This window comes from Phacochoerus africanus, chromosome 4, assembly GCF_016906955.1.
Source record: "Phacochoerus africanus isolate WHEZ1 chromosome 4, ROS_Pafr_v1, whole genome shotgun sequence".
Lineage (NCBI taxonomy): Eukaryota > Metazoa > Chordata > Mammalia > Artiodactyla > Suidae > Phacochoerus > Phacochoerus africanus.
The window spans coordinates 79,013,877-79,030,498 of NC_062547.1; the positions used below are offsets into that span (position 1 = coordinate 79,013,877).

General features: G+C 40.4%; 1 protein-coding gene across 1 annotated transcript in view; it reads right to left on the reverse strand.

The window, feature by feature from the left end:
- Positions 1-1,183: 1,183 nt before the first annotated feature.
- CANX (calnexin) overlaps positions 1,184-16,622 on the reverse strand; it is a 37,227-nt gene continuing 21,788 nt past the window's right edge. The window contains exons 6-15 of the mRNA XM_047777880.1: positions 16,346-16,427; positions 15,617-15,809; positions 14,615-14,804; positions 12,334-12,447; positions 11,289-11,445; positions 9,828-10,043; positions 8,537-8,656; positions 7,061-7,187; positions 6,827-6,906; positions 1,184-3,556 (exon numbers count right to left, since the gene is read on the reverse strand). Coding sequence (XP_047633836.1) covers positions 3,503-3,556; positions 6,827-6,906; positions 7,061-7,187; positions 8,537-8,656; positions 9,828-10,043; positions 11,289-11,445; positions 12,334-12,447; positions 14,615-14,804; positions 15,617-15,809; positions 16,346-16,427 — 1,333 coding nt within the window. The 3' untranslated portion in view covers positions 1,184-3,502. The remainder of the gene's footprint in view (positions 3,557-6,826; positions 6,907-7,060; positions 7,188-8,536; positions 8,657-9,827; positions 10,044-11,288; positions 11,446-12,333; positions 12,448-14,614; positions 14,805-15,616; positions 15,810-16,345; positions 16,428-16,622) is intronic.

The following is a 16,622-nucleotide window of genomic DNA, read 5'->3' on the forward strand; positions in this document are numbered from 1 at the left end:
TGCCAAAATAATGAGAAACGTCAATAATAGCTCAAACATGTTACACTTTTTACTAGGCCAGTGAAAACGTTTTATTTTAAAATCAGAAGAAAAAATTGAGTCCTCATTCAAATAGTATTTGTTTTTATACAAACGCAGAAAAAAATTTAAGTGGCCCAGAAAGGCAAAATTGCCTAGGGCTCATGAATGCCATAACATGGTCCTGCTCTTAACATTCTTCAAACAAATTCTACACTGGAATTAATTTCTTTTCTAATAGCAAAGATAATAGTAACTAGGAGCATTACATTTCCAGTACTTTAGTAAGCACTTCAAAAGCCTAATATTGCATAAAAATAGTTGTGGTCTTTCAAAAATATCACTGAAGGAGTTTCACTGTGGTGCAGTGGGTCTAGAATCTGACTGCAGCAGCTTGGGTTGATGAGGAGGCGAGGGTTCAATCCCTGACCCAGCAGGGGGTTAAAGGCTCTGGTGCTGCTGCAGCTGTGGCTATGACTTAAGATTCAGCCCCTGGTCCAGGAAGGTCCATCTATCCTCGGTGCGACCATTAAAAAAACAAACTGAAATATGTAGGAATATTTGAAAGAATCCAATTCTCTCTCTCTCTCTATATATATATATTTTGCCTTATGGAGTTGAATACCCCCAGGCTAGGGGTCGAATCAGAGCTGCAGCTGCCAGCCTATGCCACCGTCACAGCAATGCCACACCACAGCTCATGGCAACGCAGGAGCCTTTAACCCACTGAGCGAGGCCAGGAATAGAACCTGCATGGTTCTCAAGGATACTAGTCAGATTCATTACTGCTGAGCCACAGTGGGAAATCCTGAAAGAGTCCGATTCTGAACAAAGATTTATTTTCTAATAAAAAAAATTAAAAAGTTCAATCAATGGTTCTCATCAATCTCCAAGACTATTATGTACAAATGATCCCTCCCTTTATGAGCTGCTATACAACTGAAACTGCTGAACCCCCAACCCAGCAGAAAAAGGAAGCAAAGGCTACTTTCAGTTAGACTGGATCAAATCCACATGATGAGATGAATTATTTCATGGTCCATAATAGTTCCTGCACATTAGTAAACGCTTGTGAAGTGGCCAATTAAAGGAAAATTAACCCACTATTGAAACAGTAAAACACACAAACTGAAGATTACTATGAAGAAGTTGAGTCAAAAGCAGATGCTTTAACACAGGACTTTAATGTAATACCATTTAGTAACGTGACAATTTGAGAAAAATGGAGATTATTTTATGGATAAGAGAAATTGAGGAACATATCTGTTGGGCTGGGCATTTTACAACAATGCTATAAACAACCAGCATATAAAATCATAACGTAAGTGCCTTTTAAAGGGCCGTTCATGGCTGCTGGTCATTCTTTAATGTGTCAGGAGGCTGCACCTTCTACAAAGAGTGAAAAAGAGAATCAAGAAAAGACTTTGTTTTGGTTTTCTTTTTTTTCCGAACAAGTGTTGCTAAATTACCCTGAAAGGCAAATGAACACTCTATTGATTTATACTTATTATTTGATAGCTCAGCAGAAGAAACTTTAAGGAAGGCATGAAATATAATATCAATGGAGAGTGAAGAAGGCTTCTAGAAATGCAATGATCCCACACACTTGCTTCAAGGAGAAACCTGCAGACATATTTTCAGGTCTTGCTAAGAAACTGTTTATTTGCACTCAATACATTTGGGAAAGTCTGCTACATAGCTAAGGTCACTGTGACCACAGAACAACAGATGAAAAGGATAAAGCACTGAACAGCAAGAAAAATGCATCCCACCCTCGTAAGAATTTAAGTGAACCAGTAAAAAATTGAAGATAAACAAAATAAACAGATACAGCCTTCATCTTTTACGAATATACTTCCTCCCCAATATTTCCCCAATATAAACACTCTGGAGTGTTTATATATTCAGTGCAAGGAACAGTATCTTCGGTACATTTGAAACACCTCTGAAGAATAAAGCTAAAAAAAAATCTAATTCTGAATACATTTCAGTGTGGTGTAATAATGATATTATTACACTATCGTGATGGGAGAGAGGCTATGATAGCACCCATCTGCATTCCACATGAAAAAACAAACTTAAGATCATTTCTTAAAAATTCTACAAGCCACATACTCTGGAAAAAAAAAATTTTTTTTTTGGAATAGGACTGACTGCTTTATCTTGTAATTGAAGACACAACTGTTACACAAACTGCAAATAAAGATTTAAAAGGTTTATCAGCAGCTACAAAAATCGGAAAACTCATGCTATAAGTCACTCCTCCCATAAATACTTTTAGCCTGTGTTCAATTAGTCAATTCTGAATTGGTTCACCTCTGGATTAGACTTCTAAAGTCTTTACACAGAGTGAAAAAAATGGTAAAAATGGAAGATGGTATTCTATCCTGTACTTTTTGACCCTGGAAAGGTGTGGGTCTGCTTAACAAAGGAAGAAGAAACATACACTTAATTACAATAAAGCTTAACACTATGCAGAGCTTATAATCATTTTTCAGCAACAGACTGCAAGCTGCACAGTGAAGACAATGCATAGCAGAGGAGAAAACTGGGAATTTGGGGAAACTAGGAAGGTAAAACAGTGTCAACACAGTGGAAGATGTGATGAAAACATCTGCATCTACTCTGGAGCTCACATGCCCTGGGAGCGTTCCTGAAAAAGCCACCTGCTCGAGAAGGCTGGAACGCAGACACTCAGTATATGAAGTATGAATGCCTGAGTGCCACATTATGCCACCTCCTCCGCTAACTGCAAAGATGTCTGGGAACTGAGTTGTTCCAAGGGCAAAAGAACACACACTTTTTATGGTATAACCAACATCAAGTGAAAAGTTTTTTCTTTTTGTATGTCTATTTTTAATACAACTTAAACAGAACCTTTATATAAATTTGGGCTTCCATCCAATCCCTCTCCTCAATTTCCTTAGGAGGAATTGAATAATGGAAGCAAGCAAAACAAGATCATAACCACAAATGACTGAACTTTAAACATGATTATCAACTTCAAGGGACAGAGACACTTGCATGTTTTATAATACCACACTTAAAAAACAAAATCAGTTATAAAAACTTCAAATTCATCTCCCTAGCATTTTTAAAGGTTGGTGTTATTTCTGCATGGACATATTAATATATTAAATTAAGCCAACATTTTTAAAGACTGGCAAAGTTCTATCACTCTATTTAAAAAAACAAAGATGTTTTAAAAAAAAAAAAGTACAAGTTAGTTGCCTCAAGTTACATTTCACAACCATTATGTTAAATGCTCTTTCTACAGAAACAGGGTCCTTTATGTCACAACTGCAATTATGTACTGCTAGGTGTTTAAAATTACACGGGCTAGTGTTCAACTGGAACCTGTTGATGGTGACGTCTGGAGGTTTTCTGAGTTTCAACCTAAGGTGTGTCAGGTCCTCTCCTAGGACCCACACTTGCAGGGGGAGGGGAGGGAGAGGAAATAACAGATCAAGTTCTTAAGATTGTTTCACTCTCTTCGTGGCTTTCTGTTTCTTGGTGATCTGTTCAAGATTTCATCCTCCTGTTGGTTGAGAAAAAAAGAAATTCACTGTAATTAGAAGTTAAAAAAACTTTTTTTGGCCTCACCCATGGCATGCAGAAGTTCCTAGGCCAGGGATCAAACCTGTGCTACAGCAGTGACAATGCCAGACCCTTAATCCGCTGAGCCACCGGGGAATTCCATAGTAATTTTTTAAAGAGTAAAAATTCACCAAGTTTTCAAGATCAGCCAAGCTGAGTATAACCTGCTTAACCCATCTTTCAAGAAAAGAAAAATAATTAGAAGAAAACACACCAAAACATGATTGTTGCAGAGGTGATGGAGTTGTGTGTGTTCTAAGTTAGTCTCTGTTTTCCATTAACACTTTTCTAAATCTAACCCATAAACATTTTCTTTAAAAACGACTGGGGGGAGTTCCCGTTGTGGTTCAGTAGTTGATGAATCCAAGTAGGAACCATGAGGTTGAGGGTTTGATCCCTGGCCTTGCTCAGTGGGTCAGGGATCCAGCGTTGCCGTGAGCTGTGGTATAGGTTGCAGATGTGGCTTGGATCCTGCACTGCTGTGGCTCTGGCGTAGGCCGGCGGCTATGGCTCCGATTGGATCCCTAGCCTGGGAACCTCCATATGGCATGAAAGTGACCCAAAAAATTGGCAAAAAAAGACAATAAACAAATAAATAAAAATAAAAACAACTGGACACCAAGCCTTTCCATGTAATCTTGCTCAATTCTAAATAATCTACTGGTCTGTGGACACATCAGCCCCATCATTTTGAGACTAAGAAAGCAAAGATTCATGAAGACTTCAAGATTCATGAGGTCCCATACAATACTCAAGACCACTCTTTCTACTACTCTACACAGTGACTTCGTATTTGCAAGGAAGTTTGGAGAATATAGAAATGTATGTGAGACCAGTCTCTACCTGAAAGAACTGCATTCTGGTTGAGTCAGAATATATCCATTGAAAATATAAACAGCACTGACCTTTATCAATAGGAGGGGAGCTCTGGTAGCCAGAAACGGAAAATGGGTGGAGTTTCCAGAGTTTCCAGAAAGGATCAGAAGGAAACAGAGAAGCACTTGGAAAAAGGACCCTGGGGAGTTCCCATTGTGGTGCAGCAGAAACGAATCCAACAACTAGTATCCACAAGGATGAGGGTTTGATCCCCGGCATCACTCAGTGGGTCAGGGATCTGGCACTGCTGTGAGCTGTGGTGCAGGTTGCAGACACGGCTCAGATTCCGAGTTGCTATGGCTGTGGTGTAGGCCTCTGATTCGATCCCTGGCCTGGGAAATTTCCATATGCCATGGGTGGGGCCCTAAAAAGCAAAAAAAAAAAAAAAAAGGGGGGGGGGGGAGAGGGGACCCTGCTAAGAAAGGTGTGGACTGTTTTATTCCCCTTATACCTCATATTCAATCCACGAGAAAACTCAGATAAGCTCACATCCTTCTCTCCTATTGCCCTGCTCAGAGCCACCATACCCTTCCTGGATTATAACAGCTTCCTAATCAGGCTCCTTGATGCTCCCTGCTCTGTAGAAAACATAGCAGCTAGAGTAATGAGATCCAGTCACAACTTTGCTCCAAAGTCTACAATGGCTGCCCATTTCACTAGGAGAAGCAGCCCATACAACAGCCTCAGAGGCCCCACCTAATCTGCAGCCTTGCCCATGTCCATGTGCCTTTTCCCCACCCTTTCAATCTGCAGGCCATACTGGCCTTTTAGACTACTACCTCAGGCCCCTGTACTGGCTGTTCTCCCAGAAATGCTCTTCCCATGGACAGCTCCATGGCAAAATCCTTAATCTCTCTCAAGTCTCTGCTCACCTCTCCACTGAGGGCTACCTAGCAACCCATCCCACCACCTCTAGCACTTTCATATCTTTCCCTGTCCTACTTTCTTCATAGCCCATTGTTTTTTTTTTTTTTTTTTTTTGTCTTTTGTCCTTTTAGGGCTGCACCTGCAGCATATGGAGGTTCTCAGGCTAGGGGTCTAATCAGAGCTGTTGCTGCCGAAGGCAGGGATCGAACCTGCAACCTCATGGTTTCTAGCTGGATTCGTTTCCACTGCATCATGAGGGGAACTCCCCATTGCTCTTTAATATACTGTTCATTTACTTCTTTATAATGTCTACCACATATGGTCTGCTTCCTTTCACTAGAATACAGACTCCCCAAGGCAGGGTTATCTTTGTCTTATTCACTAACAATGCCTGGCACATAATGGTACTCTACAAGTATTTGTGGAATGAATGAACAAATGAATCCATCAGCAAGGACAATGACTGGAGTTCCTGTCAGGGCTCAGCAGTTAAAAACTCGACTAGTATCCATGACGACTTGGTTTTGATCCCTGGCCTTGCTCAGCGGGTTAAGGATCTGGTGTTGCCATGAGCTGTGGTGTAGGTCGCAGATGTGGCTCGGATCCCATGTTGCTGTGGCTGTGGTGAGGGCCAGCAACTGTAGCTCTGATTCAACTCCTAGCCTGGGAACCTCCATATGCCGTGGGTTTGGCCTTAAAAGGACAAAAAAATAAAATAAAATAAAATGCAGTGATTTGTCCAAGAAATATTGTTATTTTGGTCTTTTTTGTCTTTTTAGGGCCACAGCATATGGAGGTTCCCAGGCTAGAGGTCTAATCGGAGCTGTTGCTTCAGGCCTATGCCAGAGCCACAGCAATGACAGATCCGAGTTGCGTCTGTGACCTATAGCACAGCTCACAGCAATGCCAGATCCTTAACCCACTGAGTGAGGCCAGGGATTGAACCCGCAACCTCATGGTTCCTAGTAAGATTCGTTTCTGCTGTGCCACAAAGGGAACTCCCAAAAGCCTCTACTCTTATCAACTGCTAGCAGGGAGTCAGTACAGACTTCTTCAGGGATGATTTAAAAGGTATACCATCTTCAACCAGATTATTTCACTTCAGCTAATAACTCCTGTCCAAGAAATATTTTTTAAGAGCACAATGAGGAGAGAGAGATGATGAGACAGAATTATAAAATGACCTGAAGTTGTCATCGCAGAAAGCATTTTATCAGTCTTTCCCCACAACCTTCTGCTTATTCCAGAAAACCATTTTCAACACATAAAATACTTCTGAGATTAAGATGTAATTAGAAATTATAAAATGCTGACTTGTGTTGCTAAGAATTCCACTTTTACAAAATTGGCTGTAACAGAATTTTTATTGCCACAGCCACTAAAAATTACCCTATGAAAATACTCTCTACTTAAATGTAGCTTCACTCGAGTTGCTTGAAATACAAAATATACTCTCCCCCCGTATTACCTCTGCTTTCGGTTTCCTATCTTCCTCCTCCTGACTGACAGTGCCACCATCTTCTTCAGCATCACTTTTTTGCTTCTCTTCTAAGACATAAGTCAAAGTAAAACAAATGAGCAAAACCTTACACTTGTTTTTAGTAGCCCAAAATTAGCATTAGAACATACCTCTAGAGTCTAAAATAACCTTGCCAGTAATTGGCTTAAACGGCTTTGAAACATCTTGGGGTCTACTTCTTACCAAGTTTCTCTTCACCTTCCTCCTCCTCATCTCCCTTTTCCTTTTCTTCTTCCTTTTCTTCTTCTTCCTCCTTCACATCTGGTTGAGGAGCATCAGTCTTCTTATACTCCACAGGACTGACCTGTTTCTGAAATATGCCCCCAAAGCACTACAGTTTTGTTCACATTTTATAGATTACATTACCACATAATTATTGAATGCTTATGAGCAAAGTTCTGTATCCAGCATATATGCTGGGGTAGATACACAGAAATGAATTAAGACTGAATTCCTGCCTCACAGCTTCCTCTCAGTGAGCATGTGTGTGGTTCAAGGTAGAAGAAACAGTATGAGCAAAGGGTTCAGAGAGTAATGTGCAGGTCTCATTATTAATCAAGGTGACTGAGGCACAGATATGCAGAATAATGGTGGGGGATAAGGTTGGAAATGAAGATTGGGGATCAGGTTACAAAACATCTTGAATGCAAGGTAAAGCATAATTCTCATTTAGTAGAAGTAGAGGGCCTACACAAAATTTTGTTTTTTATTTTGTAATTTTTTTTTTCTTTTTAGGCCACACTGTAGCATATGGAGTTCCTGGGCCAGGGATCAGATTCGAGCCACAGCAATGCTGGATCCTTAACCCATTGTGCTGGGTTGGAGATCAAACCTGCCTCCCAGTACTGCAGAAAGCCTGCCAATCCCACTGCGCCACTGTGGAAACTCCTGTTTTTTAATTTTTTTTTTTTTTGGTCTTTTTGCTATTTCTTGGGCCGCTCCCGCGGCATATGGGGGTTCCCAGGGTAGGGGTCGAATCGGAGCTGTAGCCACTGGCTTACGCCAGAGCCACAGCAACAAGGGATCCGAGCCGCGTCTGCAACCTACACCACAGCTCTCGGCAACGCCGGATCGTTAACCCACTGAGCAAGGGCAGGGACCGAACCCGCAACCTCATGGTTCCTAGTCGGATTCGTTAACCACTGCGCCACGATGGGAACTCCCTAAATTTTTAAATATCAAAGGCTAAACAAGAAAAACCTACAATAAGGCTGTGGAATACCCCTAACATGTGTTTTTCCAGGAGGAAAGGTAGGGATACTGAGGAAGGAATGGATAATGAGGAATCAAAGACTGAAATATAAAGTACATGAATAGAAATAGCTATGACAGAAGGAAAAGCTAGTCTGTGCCCAGATGGCTAGGTTTTATATCTAAGTTGGTTTCTTTTCTTTTAGAAAGCTGCTGCCAAATATAAAGTAGAGTAACACAGTGGACTAATACTACTAGAAACTACTAGGGGCTTCTACTAGGAGCTAAAAAATCCTATTCCTACCTGGGAACATTAAATAGACACTAAGAGTAGTGAACAGGTTTCAGAAGTCAACACAATATGTGGCCCAGTCACTACCATGCTGCTACAAAGAAAATTTCAGGCAATTTATAAGAGTGACTAAAAGTGAATCAAAATAAAAAACAAAACAAACCAACAACTCATACCTTTCCAGAACAGCAGAAGAGGATGACAAGAAACACAGGCAATGCCACAGTCAAAATATAAACCACCCAGAGCCATGGGCGCTCCTCGGCTGCCTCAATCATCTGCCCCACCACACCTGGCTGAAAAACAAGACAGGACTGATTTCACCTTCTGACCTTTGACACCAAACACAGGCTGTGGCTGTACTGTTCCACTGTTCAATTACTGCAAGGCACTACTCAGGCACGTGCTGTTTCAAAGGATTCATTCAAGCCTAGCTGTTTATACAGATGAAAAAGCAAAGAAGAGAAAAGCCTTAATTTTCCTGCTCTCCTTATCATCAAGGTAACTTTCCTTTCCTAGGTGTGAAAGCTGGCTTCTTAATCACCTGCAAAGGTTCCCTTAACCTCAGGGATCAACGAACAAAGAATTTCTTTTCTTTTTTTTCTTTTTTTGTCTTTTTGCCTTTTCTAGGATGGCTCCCGTGGCATATGGAGGTTCCCAGCCTATGCCAGAGCCACAGCAGCGCAGGATCCGAGCCGAGTCTGCGACCTACACCACAGCTCACAGCAACGCCAGATCCTTAACCCACTGAGCAAGGCCAGGGATGGAACTCGCAAACTCATGGTTCCTAGTCGGATTCGTTAACCACTGCGCCACGATGGGAACTCCGACGAATCAAGAATTTCTTGATCTCAATGTCTCTATCTCTCCAATTCCCAGCTTGGCCATATGACAAATTCCTTAAAAACTCCATTTATGGGTAAATCAAGATTCAGTATTTACCTGCGGCATATGGAGGTTCCCAGGCTAGGGGTACAATCAGAGCTATAGCTGCCAGCCTACACCACAGCCACACAGGATCTGAGCTACAATCTATACTGCAGCTCATGGCAATGCTAGATTCTTAACCCACTAAGAAAGGCCAGGGATCAAACCCACATCCTCACGGACACTAGTCGGGTTCATTACTGCTGAGCCACAATGGGAACTCCAAGATTCAATAGTTAAAAATGCCTCAAAATATACCCTAAATGGCAAATATTGTTATATATATGTCTTAACACTATTTTTAAAAAAATACACTGTAAGTAACACAAATATGGACTCTAAAGCCATTACATTCGCCTAATGAAACCATATCCAAACACCCAGTTATTTTGTCTTGAGCACACAGAGGTCACACACTTTCTATGCCAATATTCCCAAATAAGAGAAAAGACAAATTTTAGAAGACGGCTTTTCGCAACAGCAGCAGTTAGTTACCTGTAATAAAAGATATAAATGTACAAGAAACAAGAAAGCACAAACCTCAGCAGCCCCATCGGCAGCCTTCTTCAGACCCCATCCATCATTGGCCCAATCATCAACCACTCTTCGATCACCACAAATGATGAAATTGTCAAAAAAAATGTCCGAGGTCATAGACCACAGTTCTAAACCAATAGCACTAAAAGGAGTCATTTTGAAAGGTTCCAAATCTTCAAAGAAATCTGGATTTGGTATTTTCCGGGGTTTCCAAATTCCCTAGAGAAAAGATAATGATCAACATAAATTCAGGTCTAGACTCCAACCCCTTTTAATTTCTAATTATCACCCATGATTGTGATTCAAACCAACAAGCTTCCTCTGCCTGGCACATTCCAACAGCCTGTATTCTTTTTTTTTTGTCTTTTTAGGGACACACCTGTGGCATATTGAGATTCCCAGGCTAGAGGTCTAATCGGAGCTGTAGCTGCCGTCCTACGCCACAGCCACAGCCACGCCAGATCCAAGCTGTACCTACAACCTATACCACAGCTCACAGCAACACCAGATCCTTAACCCACTGAGTGAGGCCAGGGATCGAACCTGCAACCTCATGTTTCCCGGTCAGATTCATTTCTGCTGTGCCACAAAAGGGAACTCCCAAAAGCCTCTACTCTTATCAACTGCTAGCAGGGAGTCAGTACAGACTTCTTCAGGGATGATTTAAAAGGTACACCATCTTCAACCAGATTATTTCACTTCAGCTAACTTCCTAAAGAAATAGTTACCACATACATTCAGAAGAAAAATCACTTAAGTAAGGACTAAAAGCAAAAATGGCAATTCACCAAAATGGCCATAGATAAAGCAGCTAAAAGGCAATTTTTAATTTCTCATTAATGGCTCAATTAAAAATACATTTAAAAACAGAAAAATATACAGTTTATACAGAGAGATGCAGACCTACACCGCACATTTGAAAATGTAACAAAGTAGAAATTAATGATTTTAAATAACCTGACTAGAAACAGAAGTGAGACCAGGGTCTGAGTGGTTATGTCTATAGTAAACTCGAAGCTTTATAATATCACCACCTTTATTCTTATCATCTCATTTGAGTCTCACAGTCTTTTTACAGTGGAAAATACTGAGGTCAAGTAATAAGCTGACTTGTGGTCAGGAAGCCAACTCCCATCACAGTCCTCTACCCACCCCATCACAATTTGAATTCTGTGGCTACCGCACCCCTGCCACACAGGAGCAGGGTAACCAAATCACAAGTTTCCCATTTTTTGTTTCTTTTTGTTTCTAAACATAAAAAGCAATTAGGAATGCTCTTCCTTCCAGCTTCCAGGTTTATCTTTTTAATAATTAACACATTAGTTCCCTCTCAGTTTTGAAGTTTACTTTGTTTTTAATACAACAGTTTGAATATAGTGATCAAACTGGCAGCCTCACTACAGACAAAGCTTCTATCTGAACACAGAGATCAATGAAGCAACTCAACCATTAAGAGGTACAAACCTGGTAGTTAGGATTGTCAATCATGGGAGGTTTCCATTTGCCCTTATAATTAGGGTTGTCAATCATAGGTCGCTGCCAGACACCACACCCAGGGGCCGACTCACACTTGGGGTTGGCAATCTGAGGAGCCTCCCACTCTCCATCCATATCTTCATCCCTGTGGAGATATAAACAAACTCCAAGTGGATGCTGTGATGCAGGACTATGAAAAGCTATCCCAAGGCTTCCCTGAAATCCTGCATGATAATTTCTAAGTGTTGTACTACAGAGCATCATCTTGTTTTCACATTTCCAGCAACAAGGGTATTTCATGACAGGTGCATTAAAAAAAGAGAGCTGTGGGGAGTTCCCGTCGTGGCGCAGTGGTTAACGAATCCGACTAGGAACCATGAGGTTGCGGGTTCGGTTCCTGCCCTTGCTCAGTGGGTTAACGATCCGGCGTTGCCGTGAGCTGTGGTGTAGGTTGCAGACGCGGCTCGGATCCCGCGTTGCTGTGGCTCTGGCGTAGGCAGGTGGCTACAGCTCCGATTCAACCCCTAGCCTGGGAACCTCCATATGCCGTGGGAGCAGCCCAAGAAATAGCAGCAACAACAACAAAAAAGACAAAAGCCAAAAAAAAAAAAAAAGGAGAGAGATGAAAATGTAATTAGTTTGTTGAGCTCTACATTTTGAACACTTGGGTGTATTTAGGTACCAACTTTTACTTCAAAAAAAAAAAAAAGTAGGTAAGTTTAAAAGTTAACTAAAGCTCGGAATTCCCGAAGTGGCTCAGTGGTTAACAAATCTGACTAGCATCCATGAGGACGAAGGTTCAGATCCCGGCTCAGTGGGGTAAGGATCTGGTGTTGCCGTGAGCTGTGGCATAGGTCACTGACGTGGGTCAGCTGCTGAGTTGCTGTGGCCACACAGCTCCAATTAGACCCCTAACCTGGGAACTTCCACATGCTGCAGGTGCAACCCTAGGAAGGAAGGAAGGAAGGAAGGAAGGGAGGGGGGGAGAGAGACAGAGAGAGAGAAAGAAAGAAAAGTTAACTAAAGCTCATACCAATCCTCTGGCTTCTCTGCATCTGGATCAGGTACATATTCAGGCTCATCATCTAACCAGCCTATAGGCTTAGTGGCTTCTTCATCTGGAATCTTAGCAGGGGCATCTTCATCCCTTAAACACAAAAGAAAAGGTCAACTGACAACACTGCCCAGTAAATCACAATGTGGTCCCACTTTGTGAATCTTAGGGCAATCTAAAAATCTCTTGGGAGTTCCCGATGTGGCACAATGGTATCATCAGCATCTCTGCAGTGCCAGGAGGCATGTTTGATCCCCAGCCTGGTACAGTAGGTTAAGGACACGAGTGTGCCACAGCTGTGGTGTAGGTCACAACTATGGCTTGGGATCCCTGGCCCAGGAACTCCGTATGCCTTGGGGCGGCCAAAAAAAAGAAAAATGTTGGCAATGTGGAGAAAATGAAACTCTCATACACCACTTGTGGGAAAGCACAGTGGTGCAGCCACTTTGGAAAACAATTTGGCAGTTCCTCAAAAAGTAAAACATAGTTACCATATGACCCAACAATTCCACTTCTAGGAATAACGACCAAGAGAAATTAAAATGGACATTCACCCAAAAATCTATACATGAATGTTCGTAGCGTTATTCATTAACCACATACAAAAAAGGGAAACCTACATACTGATTAAATAATCGATAAATAAAATGTGGTATTATCCATACAATGGAGTACTACTCAGTCATAAAAGGGATTGATACATGCTTCAATATGGATGAGTCTTGAAAACATTATGCTAAGTGCAAGAAACTGCCCACAAAAGACCACGTATTTTATTATTCTATATCCAGAATGGGCAAATCCATAGAGAGAGAAAGCAGATTAGTGGTTTTCAGGGGTTAGTGGAAGGCAGAGATAGGGAGTAACTGATTAATGGGTATGGGCTTCTTTTTTAAATTCTTGGTCAGGATTATGCTTGTTTTTGAACTATGCTTGTCTTAAAATTTCCTGTATGAAAACTTAAACTTGTATATCATTCAGTGGCCTTTTAAACTGAACATTCACCCCTTACTCCCAAGATAAAATAGCTAGTTAAGGAACACAATACTGAATAATAAGGCTTAGTCCAAACCTGGTATTCACCAAATATACAAATAAACTCACCCTTTATAGCCATGCACTATCAACTAGAATTTAACTGCTAAGCCTAAGAGGATACTTTTACAAATGGAAGATCAGTCTTACTATTATTCTTTGTTTACTTTCTGACATTGCCAAGAGTCACTGCACTGTGTTCAAACTCTTATACTACATAAGAGTATAAGCTGCTTGTTTTCTCACCAGGCTCCAATGTGTTCCCTACATAAAAGGCTACATATACTCAATTTCCCTCATATATATGCTCAGCTCACTCCTGTTCCTCTACTTTTCTACATATTCTTTAATCAGGGATTACCATTTCACATCTGCAGCAGTTAGTTAATTCTTGCCCCACTTGCAAGTTTCAGTTTGATTTGCCCTGCTCCAAGAAACTGCTAGAGTTAGGTATACCTGGTGCCCTGGTAATCAAATAATACCTATTAGACCACTTACCACATACACGTCAACTTCACTTGCCTGTCTTACAACTCCACTCGGAGTTGCATAGGCAGTTGGTGTCCTTGTGGCTTTGTATTCCACCGCCCAACAGAGAGCAGTAATCTCCTGAGTATTGTTTCAATAGGAAAGAGGTAATTCTTCAAATTAAAATTTAAGATTTTATGGAGTTCCCACTGCAATGTAACAGGATCAGCGTCTTAGGAGCACTGGGACACAGGTTCAATTCCCAGCCTGGCATAAAGGGTTAGGAATCCTGGCATTGCCACAGCTATGGAGTGGGCCACAGATGTGGCTCATATCTGATCCCTGGCCTGGGGAACTCCATATGCTGCAGGGTGGCCAAAAATAAATAAATAAAATAAAATTTATAATTTTAGGACTCCAGCTTTAAATATGAATTCATAGAAGCATTAGAAAGGCTGGTCCAAGAGACTTGAGGTTCTGCCACAAACCAACATGTTACCCAGGCAAACTATATCATTGGTTTTAGCATTTGGTGGCTTGTAAAATGGTGTGAGGCAAGGCAGGCGATCATGATGGCCCTAGTGATCACTAGGGTAGTCACTACTATTTTCAGCTACAGTAGTCTCTATGTTTCCTAACATTAGGCTGCATCACGGATTATTGAAATTATCAGATCTCAACCAATATTTGCTTATTCAAGCCACATGAAACATATGAAATGCTCCAATGCACTCAAAGACAGGTCCCAAAGACTCACCAGTCATCTGGTTTGACAGCATCAGGATCTGGAATTTTTGGTCTTTCATCCCAATCTTCAGGCTTCCTGTCTTCTGGGTCCTCAATTTCACGTGAAGGATTTACAGGAGGAGTCATGTCATTTAACAGATTCCCACTATTCACAACAGCTTGGTCCACTAATATTTCAAAACTATTATCTGGATTCAAGACTGAAACAAATTAAATGCAATTTTAAAAAGTTAATTAGCTCTTCGTTCCTAAGCTCTCTTTACATAAAGTGAAAGCATGGAGTAAAGACCTCGGGTCTTAGAGCGTTGGGCAAGTTAGCACTCTTTTCCTTATCTGTAAGTCATAAACATTAATTCTTCCAGTTTCTAGGAATTAAATATGAGATAGAATTTTAAAACACTAAAAGATTCCATGTATGAACATTAAAAGCATCAAAAAAACAAAGGTACTAATGCAATGTTGGTCTAACACAAATGGTTACACACCAGTCAACAGGCAAGTAAGTATTTATTATGACCATCCCCCAGTGGGAAAGGCCCATTTCTTCATTTTTTGAGTTGGATTATCACTATGTTACCAAAATTTCACATTACACAAACCTTTTATTTATCAAACCATGTGTCTACTCAGTTGTCTAGGTGTTAGAGCAGCCAAACTAAAAGATACTTTGAAAAAAAAATATACTTATATTTCTACTTTGTGTAGTATTAGTTAAGATTTTATCAAGAAGAAAACAAAGGGAGGAAATGAGGGGTGGGAATCAAGCACAGAAGCTCTTTATATAGGGCATACGAGCTTATTCTTAAAATTATTTCAAACCTTAGTTCTCAATTCCACCTATGAAAAGACGTTTCTTTTAGTGCAGAGAAATTAAGTTCATTTCACCACTAAGATATTAAGTAAACAGAGACTCTTATTTGAAGGCTTAGGTCTTCTGCAGGTGTACAACCTTTAACTTAAATGGGTGATAAATGTGTAATGCCATAAAACCCAGAAATTAAGTTTTTCTTACTTAATGTATAAAGATGTGTTTTCTTATCAGTAAAATAGGTCTTCAGATCTGCATCTGGCCTCTTAGCATGCTTTTCTTCATAGACACCCGTTTTGGGGTTTTTGTGGCGGAAGATGAAGTGCAATTTATAGTCTTCTCCACATTTATCTGGACCAAACATAATTGTATAAGGGGTCTTGTCGTGGAACTGATCCTTCAGAAACAAAAATGGTTTAAGTAACTCAAAGTGTTGAAAAGTAACCTTTCAAAAGTGTGATATATTGTCTTATAAACTCCCAAACAGTGTCGCATTAAAGGAAAACTTTATTCATTTGTGAGGTTTGTATAGATACCAGTGAAAAGAAATAACCAGAAATTAACAAGAAATTTTACATGAGAATGTATGAAAGTGCTTAAAAACACACAATAATGTATATATCTAGACAGTTAACTGCTTCTTTCATAAAACAAAGTTTGATGAAACTAAAAATTACACAGAACAAGAAAAAAAAAAAGAAAACACACACACACACACACAGAACAGAAACCAAGGATAAAACAGCACTGCTTGAAATTTACATTTCAAATAAAAAGCACAGAAATGTCAAAGTCAGTATTCCCAACCTCCGAAGTATTTCAACAGCATAAGAGAAGGCCTTTACTTTCATTCTTAGAAAATTTTCTTTCCTTTCCTCTGAGATTCTTAAAAGATAACTCTGGGTGGCCACATAAAGAAATGGAAGTACCTACCAGGTTGAGTTCTGGAGTTTTGGAAAGTAGTTTTACATAGGCACCGCCACATTCTATTCCATTTTGGAAATTAACCTCATACCTAATAGCAGAGAGAAAGGCAGAAAACCATGTGGCATTTTGAAAAATCAAATTTCTTAATTTATGTGCCCTTTCTCTCATCTCGGTCACATGTTTTATCACAGGTCATATATGAAGATTCCATCTTCCATCGTTATGGCTACACAATCCCTCAAAATAAATAAGTAAAAGAAAATAAACTCTTTTTTTTTTTCCC